Source organism: Cucumis melo, chromosome 3, assembly GCF_025177605.1.
Source record: "Cucumis melo cultivar AY chromosome 3, USDA_Cmelo_AY_1.0, whole genome shotgun sequence".
Lineage (NCBI taxonomy): Eukaryota > Viridiplantae > Streptophyta > Magnoliopsida > Cucurbitales > Cucurbitaceae > Cucumis > Cucumis melo.
Window position 1 is genome coordinate 27,635,905 of NC_066859.1, and position 22,206 is coordinate 27,658,110.

Sequence of the window (22,206 nt, forward strand, 5' to 3'; positions counted from 1 at the left end):
ATGTCAAGTATTTAAATTTGCATCCTCGATTTGTTGTATTAGAAAGATTAGATATTTACGAAATCAATTATTTTCGATTCAATAATTGTGAAATTGAAGATCATACAGCAATTTGCTGAGGGTTTCAGATCTTATTTATTCATTAATCCTGAGATCTTATCTATCAGCTGGTTTAGTCTCTTCTTCATTTTTCATAAAGTACAAACATCAAGAAATACATAAACTCAAATCCTAATTATTTATTTTCCACTCCACAATCTAAATACGCTTTTTTTAGGAAAAAAATTCATACTTCAGTATAGATATCTGAGTAATAACTGATAAGCCTCATTTATTTATAAAAGAAGAAAAAAAAAACTAATTTACAGCATTGTTATAATCTTCAGCAGTAGATCTACCTCCTGATTCTTCCTTGGAAGGACCATAAGACTTGCTACAAGCCAGAAAATACAACAAGTTAGCAAACAGCAAACCAAAAAGCAACCAATAATAATAGTCACTGTGACCATCATTAATATTACTTGAAACCCAACTCTTTCCTCCTACTGCTTTACTGAAATTATCAACGGTAGTCATTATAAAACTTGCAGCCAAGTTTCCTACAGACGAATTCAGCCCCAAAAGAGAGGTTGCTACACTAGACATGGCTTTTGGAAGCTCATTGTAGAAGAACTCAATTTGCCCAATCGCATTAAAAGCCTCTGCCATACCAAACAAGATGTAACGTGGTAGCGTCCAAAATGCAGACATGCTTACCACTGCATTTGGATCGTCGGAGAACCCTTCCCTTATGGCTAAGGCACGACGATAACCCTCGACGACTGCTGATACTGCAAGACTTAAGGTGCAGCAAAGAATCCCCAATCCCATTCTGGTTTTCGCACTTAGACGGGTTGGTTTTCCTCTGCATTTGGATGCTAGAGGGAGTATTAAGCGATCATATAATGTAATCCATATTATTAGAGAAACTACTAACATCGCACCGAATGAGCCTGCGGGAACTTCAAAACTTGAAGTAAGGTGTCGATCCATAGATGCAAGTTGAAGAACATAGAATGATTGATTCAAAGATGCAGAAACAAGGATCCCAGTAGACCATAACGGTATTATCTTGATGAGGGCTTTCAAGTTTTCAACTTGTTCTACGGTGCATAAGCTCCAAGGATTTGAAGCTTTCCCATCTGAAGTTAGCTCTTCCTCAGAATTTCTAATGATGCATGCTTTGTTCAAAAACCTGAGAGTCAAACAAGGTAAAGTTCTCTTCAAAATTTAATTAAAGATTTTCTGTCAATTTGCATGATATCTGAATGGATATGATTAATTTAATGTTAATTATTAGCATTAATAAAGAAAAGTCGATGCATCCTTAATCTAAAGTAAGAAGCACTATTAATGACAAAAGGGCATGCACTTTGTACCTTAACTTGTCGCTTGGTAAGGCGCACAGTGACCCATTTTCGTGATGGTACATTTCAGATGTGCCTACAAATGCTATCTGCATGTGTCTCTTCTTATAAGCGGCAAAGACAACTTGCACAAGCCCAGCACACCAACTTTTGCTTGGCATCGACTTCAAATATAAGGATGAGGCCGAGAGAAAAGTTATTGTAGCTAATAACATGAGTACAACCGGGACTCCAAAGCCCATCCCCCAACCCATCCGATCTTGAATATACACAATGCATGACATTCCTACAAGTGTTCCAAGTGCTGCTGAAATATAACATATGTTGAAATAATTGTCCAAAATGCCTGATTTGGATTTGTTTTTCCTGTACAACTGGTCTGCACCAAAGGCAAGGTAGGATGCTTGAAGGCATCCAGATCCAATGGACATTATGGCATAAGATGAATATAAAAGCAACAGTTGAGGTATTGATGGGGCATTGCAATGGCCATTAATTTCGTCACATAAAGGCCTTGCTTGTGGAATCATCACAGTTAACCATAAAACAAACATTCCCTGTTACAAAAGTAAGAAATAAAGAAAAGAAAACAAAAACAAAAACAAAAAAGCGTTGTAGCATTGCCAAACCAACACCAAAAAGAGAAAAATACGAGTAGAAAAACAAATGAATAGAACATATGATGGTTAAAATTACTTTTTATCATTTTTAAAAATCACTGAGAGCATGATTTTATTAATTCAAAACCAGATTTTTTCATATGAAAATTGCATTGAAGTTTAAATTAAATATGAAATCAATTTTGGATGACTAATTACGTGTTCTCAGGTGAATTTCACCCAAAATGGAACATATTTTACTGTTTTCCATTTATACATCTTTGATTGTGATCTCATGGGGGTTATAATATATGAACAGTTCTCAAATCATAGTCTGAATTGCTAGTCTCGTGAAAGAAATAATCATAGCAACTCTTTCTTCTGTGCATACAAAATTTTCTCCACATCGCAGAAAATGGAGAAATCATTGTAAAATTAGGGTAATTATATAAATTATATATGAATAAAAGACAATAAGAGATTACCAAAAAGCTGAAGATAGAGCCAGCCGCGACCATCGGAAACCGACCGAAATAAGAATCAGCGAGAAAAGCACAGATGATCGGAGTAAAATTTGAGGCGGCAGACCAAAGAAAGATGACATTAGAAGCCTGAGCAGATTTCATTCCATAAACCTGCGTCAAATAGAGTATCATACTCGGCGATAAACCTTGACTCGCCAGCTTCTCAAGTGCACCATTAGCTGATGAGGACGAAGAACAATCAGCTAATTTAACAAACAAACACAAGAACGTAAAAGTCAGTACTACAAAAATTGATTACCGATGATGAAAGGTAGAGTTCTTACGCCTCCTTTGCCATCATCGGTGTCGCTCAACAGTGGCTCTTCCATGCCTCTGTTTTCATCGACAACCAATGGATCTTCCATTACAAAAACAGAGAGAAAATGGAGAAATTGGATGAACAGTTGGTTAAATTCCGAAATCAAATGGAAAAACAAGATATATGCGTGGATTTGAATCTCCAATTCGGGCCGGCCATAATCGCTTCGAAATTGTCTCACTCACATAACTGATATCACAAATGAGGACAATAGAATCAATAGATTTGACCGTAATTTCAAATTCATTGAAGTCGTTAAAGTAGGCCTTTCAGTGTTGTTTGAGCTCGAGTGTGGATACTCGAATTTTGGTGTCAATGGCTCCAAAATTTCATGACGTCCATGACAAGAGTGGTTGAGATTCAAGAATTCCTTTACACTTTAGTTAGATCCTTCACCGTATCTTATGGAAGAAAGATCAATCATCTCGCATTATTATATACCATAACGCAGATCCTTTCAATTTCACCTATTGATTTGTTTCAATTGAATTTTAGAATCTTAATTTTGTATAGTTTGTTAATTATTTTAATTTATGTTCATGACTTATATGAAATTAAAAGGTTGGATTTTTTTACTCTACATCTAATATTTATGTTTGATCACAAATAACAAAACTAAAATTTTAGACTCTATCTTATCATTTTATCATTAAAACTTCATCTTTTATTATATTAAAAAATGGTGTTTAATTCATATTCCTAATATATTATTTTATGGAATATACATAAAACACAAAATATTATTATCTATTTAATTTCAATAACAATATGAGTACCAGTAATAGGATTTAGAACTTAGTTCACAAGTAAAAATAATTTAATTATTAATTTAAATTAAGTGTGTATCGATTTCTTTTAAAGTTTTCTCAAGAATAATAAAGAATACAGTTATTTACATTCTGTGACAAAAATATTACCGAACAAAAATTCATTGTACTATTTTGTCATAAAGTATAAATAGTGGGTCCTTTTTGTTATTTTTTACTATTTACCTCTTCTTTTGTTTACCAAAAAAATCTATCAACCATCACTAATTCTTGCCAATATATGTGTAAAATTTTAAGGCTAGATTTTTTGGATATCTTAATTTTGGGTAATGAGCAACATTTTTCTAAAGATTCGTTTTTTGTTGACACAATATTTGGTAAAAAATTTTAACTTTGAATTATCAACTCACGTGTATCACGTGGGGGTGGGGGTCTACTTTATTTTATCATTTATCTTAATATATTATTGTTTAATTGGAGGAAAATTTTTTAATGATTCCAAATTTCAAATTTTGGCCGTACTAACAAATTATATGGTCTAAAAATAGATTGACATGGAAAATTATTAATAATAATGTCGATTTGCAAAATTTGTAGCTCATATCTTCGTGACAATGAAATCGATTTTAATTGTCTTATAAAAAAGTCTTAATTTATTTAAAAAAATTTAATATAAATGACTTAAAGTACATTTCAAAAGATATTTTGAGTAGTCATCGAACGTTTTAACTTTTTCAAAATGATTTATTTTAAATAAACATTGCATCATACTTACTGTGACATGTAAGCATGCTAAGTTCGTTAAGTGGTTAGAGAGAGGTCCAACTCGATTCTTAATATTTAATGTCACATGTAAGAACAATGGTTAAGTGGTTAGAGAGGGGGTTCAACTCGATTCTTATTCCTTTTACTAAATGGGAATTTTGATAAACTCCTAACTTGACCGGTCGACGAAAAACTTTCTTTTTATGTTAATGAGGACTTGGAATATCATCTTAGATCCGGTCATTCAGTTGAGCATAGGTCTTAAGTGAGATTTAAGGCCATAACCATTATGAGCATTGCACCAATATTTGTGTAGCATATCAAATAAAGTTACATTTATAACATTAGAAAGATATTTTGAGTGCGACTTCACTTGTTGAAACATGCATAAATCGAAATGTTAGAAGCACTTTTTTAACTTGGAACCAAACATTAAATATATTTCTCATATTTGTTTAGATTGACTAAAGATTTTTTTTCTCCAAAATTTAAGTATTTTGACAGAACATTTTAAATACATTCTTAAAATATTTTTAAAACTATATTTTAAATAGCTGTGAAAACCGCTTCTACATTTTAATTTAGTTTTGAAGTTAAACACTTAGCACCAGTTAAATTAAATACACACTTAATTTAGTTGAAGAATCGTTTTTGAAAACAAATGAATAGATTAATTGAAATAATTGTTTAATTGCTATAAAACTATTTTTTTTTTTTTAAAGCCCAACTGGGTTTGAAAACAGCAATTAACCATTAAAATGGGGAAAAAGAAGAAGAGAAAATTGATATTAATGAAAAGGAAAATAACCTAATTTGTTATGCCACGTTTACTAAACTAAAAATTAACGTGTCACCGTCTCTCCAGCCGAACCCACTGATCATTAGTATTTGTGTTCTGTATTTTGCTGATAATAACATTTAGACGAAAAAGAAGCGCCACTTGTCGGGTTGAAGGGAGGCGAGTGTGGGGTGGATGCCACGTCACTAGAAAAAGAAATTAAACAAGTATTTTTATTTGTAATTTGTGATAACAAATATTAAACCCTAAATATTCAATATTTGTAAATTTATTAATTTAAATTTCAGATTCATATTTGAATTATTAGTATATTAATTTAAAATTTTTCCTATATATTAATTTAAACCATTTGTGATGTTTTTGTTAGATATAATAATTATAAAAATTTAATGTTTAAATACGTCCTATAACTTTTAGTTTAGAGTTTAAATTTCATACTTTACAAGTTCCGTGAGTATAAATCTATCACTAATTTGTGAACTTGCAAATCTACTTACGATTCTTTTAGAAATATTATTGGAATAATATTTTTTTCTCTTTCATATTGTAAATACTTTCGTATGATGCCAAATGAGTTATTGGAGTGTTATTTTAATGTTTCCGTGACGACATGATTATTAACTATAGCATTTTAGGATTGATATTTGTAAAAAAAATTATGTTAATAAATTTCTTTTGGCCAAATCACCTATTTAGTTATTGAATGGAATTCTTAAAACTTGTTTTTTTTTTATTTAAAATTTGACAAAAAATTTAAGTGATTATTTATAAATAAATGAAAAACCATAATTAATTAACACATTTGGATGAAATAAACATATTTATAAAAAAGAACAATAATAAATAATAAGATGAGGGTTTCGAAACATTTGCCTTTAGCGTTTATTTCACACAAATTGTTATGGATTCAATTCCCCCATCCCACACTTACCCAAAAGTATAACATTATATTCAAAACCCTCCTTTTTTCTAATACCATCACAGTAGACGTTTCCATGCAGCCATGTTATATGTATACAAACACAGAGAAATTACTATGTCGTAATCTTAGCATCATTGATGGAGTTTTTTTTACTGGTTATAGATCCTGATAGTGGCTAAAGTCTCGTTGTCAGTTCTGAGTGGTATATGAAAATTACTCAAGTTAGAGATATATATTTTTTGATATCAACTGCGCTTCATATTTCCTAGTAATTAGTTTAGTGCAACTCTTTGGATGTCACAAGTAACATGGCAGCATTGGAAGTTGGAGGAGGAGCTTGGTTTAACAGATGGAAGGGAGAAACTATAACCCCAGAAATTCTTAAGCATGCTCTTATAACTGTGGATCAAAGCTTTTAACATGCTCATCACATGCCTTACCATACGGTGAATTGAATCATCGATTTCGTTTGAGTTCCAGCAACCTTCGTGACATACAGTCTAGTCCCTTGAACCTCCCCAAACGCCATGTAGGGTACATCTACTTGTCTATTTAACGGTTCAGCTCATTTTGAATTAAAAACATGTGAAAGCATTTTGGGTACAGACCTTAATATTGCATAGTGTATATAGTCATTAATTTCGGCGGAACTTCAATAGTGAGAATCTAATTTATCCAATATAACAAAATAAATCTAAATATTTACAAAATATAGTAAACTAAAAGATGCCGATCAATCTATCAATCATGAACTCTAATATAGACGTCTATGAATGTTTAAAAGTTTACAATAATTTCTCTAATTTTCTTGGTTAAACTATTAAGCTTTATAATTATTAAATCACACCATCTCTTCTGTGATTTTAATTTTATTGCTTAAATTATCAACCCTTGTAATTATAAATTATCAACTTGGGTAATTGTAAAATTGGCTCATAAATTGACACATGGTCAAGAATTTAAATTTGTACAAAAAGTCAGATATTTACAAAATCTATTATTTTTAATTCAAATAATTGTGAGATTGAAGATCGAAAGTCTAAGATCTTATTTATTCATTAATCGTGAGATCTTATTTATCCATTAGTCCTAAAAGTAGTTTCGTCTCCTCTTTTTTGATAAGTACAAACTCTAATTAATACGCAAACTCAAATCTTAATTATTTATTTTCCTCTACACAGCCTAAATATACTTCTTTTTCTTTTAAAAAAAGTTCATACTTCAGTATAGATATCTGAGTAATAACTAATAAGCCCTTATTTATTTAAAAAAACAAAGAAAAAAAAACTAACTTACAATATTCTTATAATCTTCAGCGCTAGATCTACCTGCTGATTCTTCCTTGGAAGGACCATAAGACTTGCTACATGCCAGAAAATACAAAAAGTTAGCAAACAGCAAACCAAAAAGCAACCAATAATAATAGTCACTGTGACCCTCGTTGATATTACTTGAAACCCAACTCCTTCCTCCTACTGCTTCACTGAGATTATCAACGGTAGTCATTATAAAACTAGCAGCCAAGTTCCCTACAGATGAATTCAGCCCCAAAAGAGAGGTTGCCACACTGGACATGGCTTTTGGAAGCTCATTGTAGAAGAACTCGACTTGTGCGATCACGCTAAAACCCTCTTCAATACCTAACAAAATGTAACGTGGTAGCGTCCAAAATGCAGACATGCTTACCACTGCATTTGGATTATCGGAGAACCCTTCTTTTATGGCTAAGGCACGACGATCACTCTCGACGATTGCTGATACTGCAAGACTTAAGGTGCAGCAAAGAATCCCTATTCCTATTCTGGTTTTCGCACTTAGACGGGTTGGTTTTCCTCTGCATTTGGATGCTAGAGGGAGTATTAAGCGGTCATACAGTGTAATCCAAATTATTAGAAAAACTAATACCATCATACTGAACGAGCCTGCGGGAACTTCAAAACTCGAAGTAAGGTGTCGATCCATAGATGCAACCTGAAGAACATAGAATGATTGATTTAAAGATGCAGAAACAAGGATCCCAGTAGACCATAATGGTATTATCCTCATGAGGGCTTTCAAGTTTTCAACTTGTTCCACGGTGGATAAGCTCCAAGGATTTGAAGCCTTCCCATCTGGAGTCAGCTCTTCCTCCGAATTTCTAATGATGCATGCTTTATTAAAAAACCTGAGAGTCCAACAAGGTAAAATAGATCTCATCAAAATCTAATTAAAGTTTTTCTGTCAATTTGAACACCATCTGAATGGATATCACTGGTTTAACAAAGTTAGTTTCGGAAACAAACGCATAAAGGTAAACAAACACTTTAATTTTGAATAGAATTTGGCATTAATAAAGCAAAGTTGATGCATCCTTAATCTAAAGTAAGAATCGTTATGACTATGACAAAAAGGCATGCACTTTGTACCTTAACTTGTCGCTCGGCAAGGCACACGATGACCCGTTTTCCTGATGGTATATTTCAGATGTACCTACAAATGGTATCTGCATATGTCTCTTCTTATAAGCGGCAAAGACAACTTGCACAAGCCCAGCACACCAACTTTCGCTTGGCATCGACTTCAAATATAAGGGTGAGGCCAAGAAAAAAGTTATTGTAGCTAATAACATGAGTGCAACCGGGACTCCAAAGCCCATCCCCCAACCCATGCGATCTTGAATATACACAATGCATGACATTCCTACAAGTGCTCCAAGTGCAGCTGAAATATAACATGTGTTGAAATAACTGTCCAAAATGCCTGAATTGGATTTGTTTTTCCTGTACAACTGATCTGCACCAAAGGCAATGTAGGATGCTTGAACGCAACCAGATCCAATAGATATTATAGCATAAGATGAATATAAAAGCAACAGTTGAGGTGTTGATGGGGCATCGCAATAGCCACTAATTTCATCACAAAAAGGCCGTGCTTGTGGAATCATTGCAGTTAGCCATAAAACAATCGTTCCCTGTTACAGAAATAAGAAACAAAAAGAAAAATAAGTGAACGTTATAGCATTGCCAAACCAACACCAAAAAGAGAAAAATAAACGAATCTTTTGTTTCTTTCTCCTTTCTCATCCACATAAAAACCTTTTTGGGAAAGTTAGAAGTTCAGTCAAACATTTTCTTTAATAGACAGTTTAGACATAGAACATAACATGGTTCTCAAATGATTAAAATTACTCTTTATCATTTTTAAAAATCACTTCAGAACATGTTTTTATTAATTCAAAACCAGATTTTATCATATGAAAATTACATTTAAGTTTAAAATTAAATATGATATCAATTTCACTCAAAACAAAACATGTACTGTTGTTTTCCATTTATACATCTTTGAATGTGATCTCATGGGGGTTATAATATATGAACAATTCTCAAATCAGAGTCTGAATTGCTTCTCTCCTGAAAGAAATAATCATAGGAAAGAATAATCATACAACTTTTTCTTCTGTGCATACAAAATCTTCTCCACATCGCAGAAAATGGAGAAATCATTGTAAGATTAGGGTAATTATATAGGAATAAAAGACAATAAGAGATTACCAAAAAGCTGAAGATAGAGCCAGCCGCGACCATCGGAAACCGACCGAAATAAGAATCAGCCAGAAAAGCACAGACGATCGGAGTAAAATTTGTGGCGGCAGACCAAAGAAAGATGACATTAGAAGCCTGAGCAGATTTCATTCCATAAACCTCTGTCAGATAGAGTATCATACTCGGCATTAAACCTTGACTCGCCACTTTCTCAATTGTACCATTAGCTGATGAGGACGAAGAACAATCAGCTATCTAATTTAACAAACAAACTCAAGAACGCAAAAATCAGTTCTACAAAAATCGATTACCGATAATGAAAGGCAAAGTTCTTAAGCCTCCTTTGCCATCATCGGTGTCGCTCAACAGTGGCTCCTCCATGCCTCTGTTTTCATCGACAACCAATTGATATTCCATTACAAAAACGGAGAGAAAATGGAGAAATTGGAAGAACAGTTGGTTAATATTCCGAAATCAAATGAAGAAACAGGAGATATTCGTTTATTTGAATCTCCAATTCGGGCGGGCCACAATGGCTTCGAAATTGTCTCACTCACATAACTGATATCAGAAATGAAGACAATAGAATCAAGAAATTTGACCGTAATTAATTCGTTGAAGTCGTTAAAGTCGAATTTTGTTGTCAATGAGTACAAAATTTCATGACGTCATGACAAGAGTTGTTGAGATTCAATAACACCTTTACTGCTTAGTTAGATCCTTCACCTTATCTCCTTCACCTTATCTTTTGGAAGAAAGGTCAACCACCTCATATTTGGATTCTCTTACTCTACATCCTATAAAAGATATCCTAAGAATAACATTTATGTATTGTTCTTTAATCCATATTCCTAATATATATATTCTTTAAGGAATACAAGTAAAACATAAACATATTATTATCTATTTAATTTCAATAACAATTTGAATACTAATAATAGGATTTATAATTAACTTAGTTCATAACTAAAAATAATTGAATTATTAATTTAAATTAAGTTTGTATCCATCTCTTTCATTTACAAAAGAAATCTATCGACCATTTCTATTCTTATTATCAACATTATTCTAAACCATCACTCTTTGTTAACACGATGTTTGATAAGATTTTTTAACACAATGATTCCAAATTTTAACGTTTGGTAGTACGAACAAATTTTATGAAATCTAAAAATCGAATCATTTCTCAGTCCACGTTGAAAAAAATATTAATAATGATGTTAATTTGTGAATTCTGAAACTTATATCTTTCCGACAATAAACTTAACACGATTGACTTAACACGATTGACTTAGAAAAAAGTGTCAGTAAAAGAACTATTATTTTATTTAAAAAATTTTATAAAATAATCCAGCATTAACTTTTTCAAAATCATTTTATTTTTTTTAAATAAACACTGCATCACACTTTCCTTTTATTAAAAGGGAACCTTGATAAGCTCCTAACTTAGACCTATCAAAGAAAAGGTTTCTTTCTTTTTTAAGTTAACGTGGAGTTGGAAGATGAGCTTAGATCTAGTCTTCATGTTGGGCCCAGGTGTTTGGTGAGATTTGAGGCCATAACAATTCACAACATTGCTAGGGTAATTACCATTTTTAGAATAATTATTAAATATTTAGTAATTTAAATTACAAGTATAGCAAAATCTATTTCTATCGTTGATAGACTCTTATGGTTTATTAGTGATAGACTAACATTTACTGCATAGTCTATCAATGATAAACTCCAATCAATCATTGATAGATTTGGACAAATTTTGTTCTATTTGCAATTTTTTTAAAATGTTGCTATATACTTAATTATTTTGAATATAATTGCTACATTTGCAACTATCTCGAAACAAAACATTAGATATATTTCTCGTATCGTTTAGATTGATCAGAGATTTTTTTATAAAAAAATCATTTTTATTTTAACTATTTTGACAAAATATTTTAAATACACTCTTAAAATGTATATCTTTTTTCTTAAAAAATAACTTAATTTTGAAATTAAATACTACTTGCACCAAGCTAAATTAAATACACACTTACTTTAGTTAATAAATGGTTTTGAAAACAAATGAATAGATTAGGTGAAATAATTGTTTAATTGCTATAAAACTATTTTTTTAAAGCTCAACTGAGTTTGAAAACAGCAATTAACCATAAAAGAAAATTTGATATTAATGAAAAGGAAAATAACCAATTTATTTAGAAAAATTGTATCATAGGTTAAAAAAAATTAGAAAAAACCCACACATACCACCTCTCATACCGTAAATATAATAAATACAACAAATAATTAAATATACAAACAACTGTCAAAAAACTATTTATTTTTAAATTTGTTAGTTTTACAATATAAAAATTTCATAATTTTTCCTTTAGATTCTTACAAAGGCTGCAACTCTTTATGCCACATTTACTAAATAGTAAACAAGAAACTAACGTGTCAGTGTGTCACCAGCCAACCGATCATTAGTAAATGTATTTTGTATTTTTGTGGGAACAATATCTATACGAAATAAAATACGTTACGTGTCGGATTGAAGGGAGAAGAGAGAAACGAGCATGGTGGAATGGATGCCACGTCACTATAAAAACATTAAACAACTATCCGTATTTGTTTCTTATGATAACAAAAATTAAACTCTAAATATTTAATTTTTATAAATGTGTTAATTTAAATTTCAAATTAATATTTTAATCAATATAAACAATAATTTGTACGAGTAAATCAATTTAAATCTTGAATCAATTTTGATAGATTTTCTTAAATATGATATTAAAATTTAAGGTTTAAATAGACACAATTTTTAATTATATAAGTGAACTTAAAAATTCATTTATAATTTCTTTAGAAATATTATTGGAACGATATTTCTTTCTCGTATTTTTACTACTTCCTATCGTGTCAAATAAGTTATTAAGGTGTTATTTTAATGGTTACCAACGTGATTATTAACTTTACTATTTTTAGATTGATATTTGTTCACAAAAATTAAGTTAATAATTCTTTTTTTCCAAATCACCTATTTAACTAAGCACGGTTGCAAATATAATATTCATGCTCAAAATACTTACCTACTTAATAAAATGTAAAAAATTACAAGTATAACAAAATTTATATTAGATCTTTAAAATCTATTCATATTGCTAATAAGAGTATCGCTAATAAACTCATAGAAAATAGAGAAGAAAACAAATAAACAAGTTGTTTACAAGTTTAACATTGTTTTAAAAAATCAAAATTTTATTGGATGAAATTCTTAAAACTTCTTTTTTTCTTTTTCTTTTACAATTCGACAAATAATCATGATTATTTAAAAATAAATGAAAAACCATAAATCTAAAAAAAGTCGAATATACTTTATAAAAAAATAATAATAAGATAAGAGTTTTGGTAACATTTTACCTTTAGATCTTATTTGTTTCACAAAAATTGTTATGAGTTCAATTCTCTATCCCACATTTATTATACTAAAAAAGATTCACAAGTACAAGACTCACCTTTAAAACCCTTCTTTTTTTAGACGTTTTTATGCAAACACGTTACATGTGTATAGACATAGAGAAACTACTATCATGTAATCTTAGCATTCTCCCTGGAAATTTTTCACTGGTTATAAATCCTTAAGGTGGTTAAAGCCTCGTTGTCAATTCTTAGTGGTATGTAAAAATTAGTCACTGCTCTTCATATTTAATAGTTAGTTTAGTACAATTGTTGCTATGCAGATTGTATTGGATGTCACAAGTAACATGGCAGCATTGGAAGTTGGAGGAGGAGCGTGGTTTAACACATGGAAGGGAGAAACTACAACCCCAGAAATTCTTAATAATACTCTTATAGATGTGGATTAAGCTTTTAACTTGCTTCCACTGTTCAAACCCTGATATGCTCGTCACATGCCTTGCGGTGAATTGAATCATCAATTTTGTTTGAGTTGGAGCAACCTTCGTGACAATCAGTCTAACTAGTCCTTGAACCTCCTCAAACGTCTTTGAAAAATACAGCTACTCGTCCATTTAAGGATTCAATTTATTTTAAGTTGAAAACATGTGAAAACATTTTAGGTGCATACCTTGAAACGTTCTAATTTATTTAACTCAAATATTTATAAAATATAGTAAACTAATAAATACTAAATTATAATAAAAAAAAAATTCATACTTAGTATAAATATGAGTATTAACTGATAAGCCTCATTTATTTATAAAAGAAAAAAAAAACTAATTTACAGTATTGTTATAATCTTCAGCAGTAGATCTACCTGCTGATTCTTCCTTGGAAGGACCATAAGACTTGCTACATGCCAGAAAATACAAAAAGTTAGCAAACAGCAAACCAAAAAGCAACCAATAATAATAGTCACTGTGACCATCGTTAATATTACTTGAAACCCAACTCTTTCCTCCTACTGCTTTACTGAAATTATCAACGGTAGTCATTATAAAACTTGCAGCCAAGTTTCCTACAGACGAATTCAGCCCCAAAAGAGAGGTTGCTACACTGGACATGGCTTTTGGAAGCTCGTTGTAGAAGAACTCGATTTGCCCAATCGCATTAAAAGCCTCTGCCATACCAAACAAGATGTAACGTGGTAGCGTCCAAAATGCAGACATGCTTACCACTGCATTTGGGTCGTTGGAGAACCCTTCCTTTATGGCTAAGGCACGACGATCACCCTCGACGATTGCTGATACTGCAAGACTTAAGGTGCAACAAAGGATCCCCAATCCCATTCTGGTTTTCCCACTTAGATGGGTTGGTTTTCCTCTGCATTTGGATGCTAGAGGAAGTATTAAACAATTGTATAGTATAATCCATATTATTACAAAAACTACTATCAATACACTGAATGAGCCTGCGGGAACTTCAAAACTCGAAGTAAGGTGTCGATCCATAGATGCAACCTGAAGAACATAGAATGATTGACTCAAAGATACAGAGAAAAGGATCCCAGTAGACCATAATGGTATTATCCTGATGAGGGCTTTCAAGTTTTCAACTTGTTCCACGGTGCATAAGCTCCAAGGATTTGAAGCCTTCCCATCTGAAGTTAGCTCTTCCTCAAAATTTCTAATGATGCATGCTTTGTTCAAAAACCTTGAGAATCAAACAAGGTAAAGTAGATATCTTCAAAATTTAATTAAAGGTATTCTGTCAATTTGAACGATAAAGTTTTGAGAACAAAAGCATAAAGGTAAAAATTAGGCAGTAATAAAGAAAAGCCGATGCATCCTTAATAAAAAGTAAGAAGCATTACTAATGACAAAAGGGCATGCGCTTTGTACCTTAACTTGTTGCTTGGCAAAGCACACAGTGACCCAGTTTCATGATGGTACATTTCAAATGTGCCTACAAATGGTATTTGCATGTGTCTCTTCTTATAAGTGGCAAAGACAACTTGTACAAGCCCATCACACCAACTTTTGCTTGGCATCGACTTCAAATATAAGGATGAGGCCGAGAGAAAAGTTATTGTAGCTAATAACATGAGTGCAACCGAGACTCCAAAGCCTATCCCCCAACCCATGCGATCTTGAATATACACAATGCATGACATTCCTATAAGTGTTCCAACTGCAATTGAAATATAACATATGTTGAAATAACTGTTCAAAATGCCTGAATTGGATTTGCTTTCCTTGTACAACTGATCTGCACCAAAGGCAAGGTGGGATGCTTGAAGGCAACCAGATCCAATGGACATTATGGCATAAGATGAATATAAAAGCAATAGTTGAGGTGTTGATGGGGCATCGCAATAGCCATTAATTTTATCACAGAAAGGCCTTACTTGTGGAATAATCGCAGTTAACCATAAAACAAACATTCCCTATTACAAAAGATAGAAACAAAAACAAGTAAACGTTACAGCAATTGCCAAACCAACACCAAAAAGAGAAGAGTAAATGAATCTTTTGCCAAAAAGAGAAGAGTAAATGAATCTTTTGTTCCTTTCTTCTTTCTCATCCACGTAAAAGGCTTTTTTGGAAAAGTTAGAACTTCAGTCAAACGTGCTTTTTAATTGGCAGTTTACACATAGAACATAAGATAGTTCCATAATGATTAAAATTATTTTTTTATCATTTTTAAAAATCACTCCTTTTATTCATTCAAAACCAGAAAATTGCATATAAGTTTTAAATTAAAAATGAAATCAATTTTGGATGATTAAATATGTGTTCTTAGGTGAATTTCACCCAAAACTAAACGTGTACTATATATTGTTTTCCATTTATACAGCTTTGATTGTGATCTCATGGGGGTCATAATATATGAACAATGCTCAAATCAGAGTCTGAATTGCTTGTCTAGTGAAAGAGATAATCATAGGAAAGAATAATCATACAACTTTGTCTTCTGTGCATACAAAATCTTCTCCACATCGCAGAAAATGGAAAAATCATTGTAAGATTTGGGTAATCATATAAAAGACAATAAGAGATTACCAAAAAACTGAAGATAGAGCCAGCCGCGATCATTGAAAACCGACCGAAATAAGAATCAGCAAGAAAAGCACAGATGATCGGAGTAAAATTTGTGGCGGCAGACCAAAGAAAGATGACATTAGAAGCATGAGCAGATTTCATTCCATAAACCTCCGTCAGATAGAGTATCATACTCGGCGATAAACCATGACTCGCCACTTTCTCAAATGTACCATTAGCTGATGAGGACGAAGAACAATCAGCTAATTTAACAAACAAACACAAGAACGCAAAAATCAGTTCTACAAAAATTGATTACCGATAATGAAAGGCAAAGTTCTTAAGCCTCCTTTGCCATCATCGGTGTCGCTCAACAGTGGCTCTTCCATGCCTCTGTTTTCATCGACAACCAATTGATCTTCCATTTCAAAAACAGAGAGAAAATGGAGAAATTGGATGAACAGTTGTGTGGTTGAGATAATTCCTTGATTCTATTGTCTTCATCTGTGATATCAGTTATGTGGTTGAGACAACTCCGAAATCAAATAAAGAGACAAGAGATATTGTATCACAAATGAAGACAATAGAATCAAGAAATTTGACAATAATTTCAAATTCATTGAAGTCGTTAAATTGGGCTTTTCGGTGTTGTTTGAGCTCGAGTGTGGATACTCGCATTGTGGTGTCGATGGCTCCAAAATTTCATGACGTCCATTACAAGATTAGTTGAGATTCAAGAATTCCTTTACACTTCAGTTATATCCTTCTTTAACATGATCTTATGGAAGAAAAAGATCAACCACCTCACATTATATACCATAACTTGGATCCTTTCATTTTCACCTATTGATTTGTTTCAATTGAATTTTGGAATCTTTATAGTTTGTTAACTATTGTAATTTGTGTTCATGAATTATATGAAATAAACGAGTTTGATTTTCTTACTCTACCTCCAATAATATTTACGTTCGTACAAACATAAATAAATTACTGTTATAAATATAAAAAAGTTCCAAATTTTATCAATGAGAAATACGAAAACATAATTTCTAGCAATGTTTTTCATTTTCATTTTAACTATTAACCATTAAAATGGGAAAAAAAGAAGAAAATTTTGATATTAATGAAAAGGAAAAGAACCAAATTCTATATGCCACGTGTCACCAGCCAACTTATCATTATTAAATGTATTTTGTATTTTTTTGAGAACAATTTAGACACGAGTCAAGAGGCGCCACGTATCGTGTTGAAGGGAGACGAGGGAAACGAGCATGGGCATGGATGCCACGTCAATAGAAAAAAATTAAACAAGTATTTGTATTTGTATTTGTATTTTGTGACAACAAATAGTAAACCCTAAATATTTAATTTTTATAACTGTGTTAATTTAAATTTCAAATTAATATTTTAATCAATATACACAATAGAATATATTAATTGAAACCATTTGTGATGTTTTTTTTGTTTGCAAGTATAATTCATCAACGATTAATGAACGTGTAGATCCATTTACAATTCTTTTAGAAATATTGTCAGGATGCTATTTCTTTCTCTATTTCAAATACTTTGAATACAATGTAATTATTAACTGTGCCATTTTTGGATTGATACTTGTCCAAAAAAAATTAATATCATTTTATATTGTATTCTAATTTAAATTTTAAAAATAAAAATAAAATATATTTTATAATTTTATGTAAATATGAAAGAAAAGAAAGTCATGGAAAGGAAGGGATTTTATTTTTTTCTTTTAGACGATTTGGTTCGTTTCAGAAATAAAATAAACTAATGAATGAAAAACCCATAAAATTAGGGAAGAAATAAAATTAAGCCATTAATAAATAAACGAACTAACCGTTATTAGAATATAGACAGGTGTTCGACGGTCAAAGTCAAAGGTTTTCAAAGAGTTACCGTCGTCGGCGCCGGTTGTTTCTGGGTTTGCACTTAGATGATATTCCCCACTCACCCTCTCCATCAACGCCGACCATTCTCTTCTTCCCTTTTGCAGTTTCCTCTTTTTTGTTCTCTTCCGATTTGGGGTTTCGTTTGAGAAAATCAGATTTTAATAAAAGTTTGCTCTTTCACCATCTCGCTAAATATCCTCAAATATTCAAATGTATGTATTGGAAGAAGAAGAGGACGGGCGATCTCTTATGCGATTGATATTGACTCCGGTGTCGGAGGGGATAAACGAAGCAACTGGTCTCGATGAAGTCATTGATTGGGAAAAAGAAAAACCGACGTGATTTCAATCCCAACACAGTGAGTTCGTGTAACGCTTCGAGATTAGGAGCAAAATATGAACGGATATCACATTCGAACGAGAGATTTTGAGAACATAAAACCAACATAAGTGAACCTTTCTTCCCTTTTTGATGGTTGAATCATAGTAACTCCAAAGTGCTTACCTTGAAGCAATTTTATGCTCGGTGACTTTCTGAGTAAGATGCATACGATTGAGGATAAAATGCAGCATTTAGAAGCAAGGACGATGTCGTCGGGTTGCAGGGAGAACACAAAGAAATGCCGAATCTGCTTTCCATATCCTGGGTCTGGGCCATGATAGTTCGATTTAAGTTTTAAGATTTATTATTCGAACCTGAATTTAAGGGTTGAAACAGTTTATGTCTGGTTAAACTTTTGAAACCTTGCGGGAGATTTAGTGCTTTTATTAGGCTTTCTTACCCTCCAATACTTTTGGACAACATAGTGGATGCCATTAAATATACTCATTTATGCACTCTGTTCCCTTTACATGCTCATCTCTTTAAACCCTTTTTGTTTGTACATTTCCCCCCAATTTTCTTGTTACGGCTTAATGAAGTTACTGATGTGTTTTCTCTTACATTTTGAAAAACCATTTGTCTTTAAATAATTTGGGACAATGGTTTATGGTTTTTTATTTCGGGTTAAGATTTAGGACGACAGAAGATGATGGGCGAATGTCACAGGGTGAACTAAAAATGGTTGATCTTAGAATCGAACACTAAGATGATCTTGTATGGTAGCTTTAGCATCTAAACTCTGTTTCTTGGAGCAGGCAGCATTTGATTACAAAGGTCTTTTGATTTTGATGAGATTTTATTACTTTTCAGTATTTGTTTGTCTTTCGAAATTAGTATCTACTCACCCTCGCATACATAGATGTGCTATCTAACAAGGTGACACCTCACCCCAAGGTCTTCCAACCCCTCTAAAAATCTTAGCATAAAATAGTTTATTCTTCATCCCCTTGTGCCAAGCCAAAGTAAAATGCCTAGAAGAAGCTGCTCCACACTGATCTAGCAAACTCACAAGGCCATTGTAGATGATCTGGAACCTTGTCATCCCCAAAATAATACACAACATTTGGTCCCAATCAAAGAGATGATTTCCTCTTAACACAGTAAAAAAAGATAACCTTGTCCTGGAGGAACTACCAAATAGAAAATGTGACCTTTAGCAGATTTTATCTAACGAGTTATTGTTGTTCCTTGAATTGGAGTTATTGTGGTGGAGTTATCAATTGAAATCCACATCAAAACCACATAAAAGAATCTTGGGGTAAAAGAATGAGATGGGATGCAAATTTTTGTTATACAGCTCGAGTTAATGACTGATGTACTGAGAAATGAAGTTCATTTTTGAGATAGTAAGATTAGCAAAATGGATGAACGTGTTAAGATAATGGGACGATGCCTTCATTATTGGAAGGAGAAGATAACAGAAGAGATTATACAATTATTAATAGACATATATATTATGGTGGATGGAGAGAATACGCTCTTGTAGAGATTTTGTTTGGATAAAATAAGGTGACTATCTTTAAGCTTTTATATCAAGGTGGTCAGTAAGAGTTTCGGTTATTTGGATTGGAGGTTATGATTTGACTAGTAAAAACAAACCGTTTGTGGGGCAATGAGGACAAAGAGTTGTACAGCTTAACAAAGTGGAATTGCACTTTTTTAGGTACTCTAACAAATTTTTGTCTCGAGAGATTCAATGAGAAAATGACATTACTTAAAATGTTACCAAATAGAGCCCAAGGTAAAATGGTTATTATGTATCATCAACACATTATTCCATAAGTTGTATGATTTTTATGACAAACTTATTGTTTCTGAGAACTTACTTATTTGATAGAATTATTTTGGTAAACAAATAACGTTCTTCCTGACTTTAGGTAATCATAGATCAAAACAAACCCAAAAGATTTTCCACCAAACTTGAAAACAAAGACATTTGGTGAAGGTTGTAATATCAATATCTTTCCTGGAAAGCTTTTGGAATAATATTCACATTAATATGTTGAACATGATGGATTTAATCTGCAAACATTTGAGTAGGGATGTTAGAAATTTGGCGGCTTGACACTCTTTGAACCTGTGGAAAGCTTTGGATTGTTATTCTGCTCATTCAAATAATTGTCAAACAAGGTCCCACCTTTGTTTTGGTGAGTTTTAGCTAGCCTTCTCAAACTTGTGAATGTTGTAACTCTCGAGAACTCACTAGTCTGTTGTTGTAGAACACTCTAAATAAGGTGTCGAGCTGAACTTTTTAGTGTAATCTTATTTCTGTTGCTTCATTTCAGTTTGTGTATACATATGACTTATAACTTGTTGTGTGATAAAATTGTTGTATATTGTTGGGGAAGCTTATGTCTGCTGTATGATATAATATAATTGTATGAAAAGAAAGCATACCATTTATGCTGTGAGCGTGCTATGGTTTCTTGGCACGAAGCATATAGTTTAGAAAGCATAATGCAATTCATAGATTTTAGTAAGCCCATGTGTTGCATGGCACAGCGTGCATTGGGTTTTCTTGCAAAGCATGATACATAGTTCATGTCTAGAGTTATTTTGCGGAGCATACTGCTTAATTGTAAATCTCAATGTGTTGGGGAAAAGGTAGAATAGTAAAGGATACGACACTTTATATGCTTTTTGGACATTTTCTATAGATTGTTGGTAAATTTTGTTATATTTGTAACTGAATTTAAATTTATTTGTACGAAGATCTTTAATGTAATAGTTTGAGTTGTGTAATAGTTTGCTGTAATACATAGAAATGATTGAGTTTGCTCTCAAAGGTCTAAAAAGAACTATGTGTAGGTTGAGTTCTAAGATGTAAAAATGTAGTTAGGAGAATTTTAAGCTAGTAAGGAAGAGGAAGAAAATGGTTCTCAACCTTTTCATATAAAAATAAATAAAATTGCCTTTTGATTTATTTGTCTTTCTTTGATTACTCTTAGATTCTAAGTTTATTTATTTTCTCCCATTTTTCCTTGTAAAGAGATGGGAAGATTTAAAAACCATGGATTTCTTAGTTGACATATGTTGCATGCTAAGTGAGCTATGCTTGTTTTTGATGACATATACGTTTATGTTTAATACGAACTACAGATTTTATTGAGATAATAGATTGAGTCATCTATCAACATGTTATATTCAAATTTGTGAAAAGTATTTAAATTGAGAGTGACAGATCATCTGTGAAGCACTCAATTGGTCAACACCCTACAGGAGAAAATTAAAATGGAAAAAGGAAATGAATGAAAAGCAAGAAAGGAAAGATTAAGAGTGGACTCTAATCTTCCACCGTTTCTTGAGACATACTCATTGGATATTGATATCTCATTTTTCCCATCAACTTTAATACCCACCATAGCAATTTTTGTTACTTTTTAAACACAATACAATTTTAAAAATACTGCTTAAAAGACACATCTGCTATGTATTTTGCTGACTTATATTTGTATGAATTAAATTTTTAAACTTTAATTTCGTAAATGAATCAATTTAAACTTAATCGTCAGAATTTTCTTAAAAAATTGTTCGTAAATCGATCCTAATTGTTCATTCGTTAAAATTAACATTTAAGAAGTCTATACACGTGTTCTCTAATATGAAAGCTATACCTTTATGTTAATATCTTAGATTTCAAATTATATAAGCCAATAGTTGTGTTCATGTATTGTGGCTCATCTCTTTTTAAGACAAAAAAATCAAGTTGAAACATGATCACATGGGATCCTATCATTTAGAGATTTGGAAACTAGAATAGAGTAGGGAGATGAAAACAAAATTTGAATTTGAAAAGGAAAAAGAAAAAAAGTTACTTTTAGAGACTAACTCTGTTTTCTCTCCGACCTATTCACCAACTCAAATGTTAATACATCAATAA

At 31.9% G+C, this 22,206-nt stretch overlaps 2 protein-coding genes across 3 annotated transcripts; both read right to left on the reverse strand.

Moving 5' to 3' along the window:
• Window positions 1-314: 314 nt before the first annotated feature.
• Window positions 315-10,229, reverse strand: LOC103488189 (protein NRT1/ PTR FAMILY 1.2-like). 2 transcript variants are annotated; one of them, XM_051082255.1, is made up of 5 exons: window positions 9,934-10,229; window positions 9,632-9,849; window positions 8,507-9,051; window positions 7,430-8,265; window positions 315-398 (listed from the first exon to the last, which is right to left on the reverse strand). In XM_051082255.1, exons 1-5 carry the CDS (start codon window positions 10,037-10,039, stop codon window positions 358-360), a joined length of 1,746 nt encoding a protein of 581 aa, XP_050938212.1. In that variant the 5' UTR covers window positions 10,040-10,229; the 3' UTR covers window positions 315-357. The 2 variants fall into 2 exon arrangements, with proteins under 2 accessions (XP_050938212.1, XP_008445024.2); XM_008446802.3 differs by lacking the exons at window positions 7,430-8,265; window positions 8,507-9,051; window positions 9,632-9,849; window positions 9,934-10,229 and adding exons at window positions 1,419-1,963; window positions 2,491-2,708; window positions 2,789-3,269 and having other exon boundaries at window positions 315-1,234.
• A 3,557-nt stretch (window positions 10,230-13,786) lies between these two features.
• On the reverse strand, window positions 13,787-16,912 carry LOC103488191 (protein NRT1/ PTR FAMILY 1.2-like). The gene is made up of 4 exons (XM_017044457.2): window positions 16,358-16,912; window positions 16,060-16,277; window positions 14,899-15,443; window positions 13,787-14,710 (listed from the first exon to the last, which is right to left on the reverse strand). Exons 1-4 carry the CDS (start codon window positions 16,461-16,463, stop codon window positions 13,834-13,836), a joined length of 1,746 nt encoding a protein of 581 aa, XP_016899946.1. The 5' UTR covers window positions 16,464-16,912; the 3' UTR covers window positions 13,787-13,833.
• Window positions 16,913-22,206: the final 5,294 nt, after the last annotated feature.

Excerpts from the sequence above, each read along its gene's own strand:
- LOC103488191 (XM_017044457.2), bottom strand. The coding sequence starts at position 16,463 with ATGGAAGATCAATTGGTTGTCGATGAAAACAGAGGCATGGAAGAGCCA. Across the intron at positions 15,444-16,059 it reads GCTCTATCTTCAGTTTTTTG|GGAATGTTTGTTTTATGGTT; the intron begins GTAATCTCTTAT and ends CTTTTGTAATAG. Across the intron at positions 14,711-14,898 it reads TTGCCAAGCAACAAGTTAAG|GTTTTTGAACAAAGCATGCA; the intron begins GTACAAAGCGCA and ends TTGATTCTCAAG.
- LOC103488189 (XM_051082255.1), bottom strand. The coding sequence starts at position 10,039 with ATGGAATATCAATTGGTTGTCGATGAAAACAGAGGCATGGAGGAGCCA. Across the intron at positions 8,266-8,506 it reads TTGCCGAGCGACAAGTTAAG|GTTTTTTAATAAAGCATGCA; the intron begins GTACAAAGTGCA and ends TTGGACTCTCAG. Across the intron at positions 399-7,429 it reads TTCCAAGGAAGAATCAGCAG|GTAGATCTACTGCTGAAGAT; the intron begins GTAGATCTAGCG and ends AAGAATCAGGAG.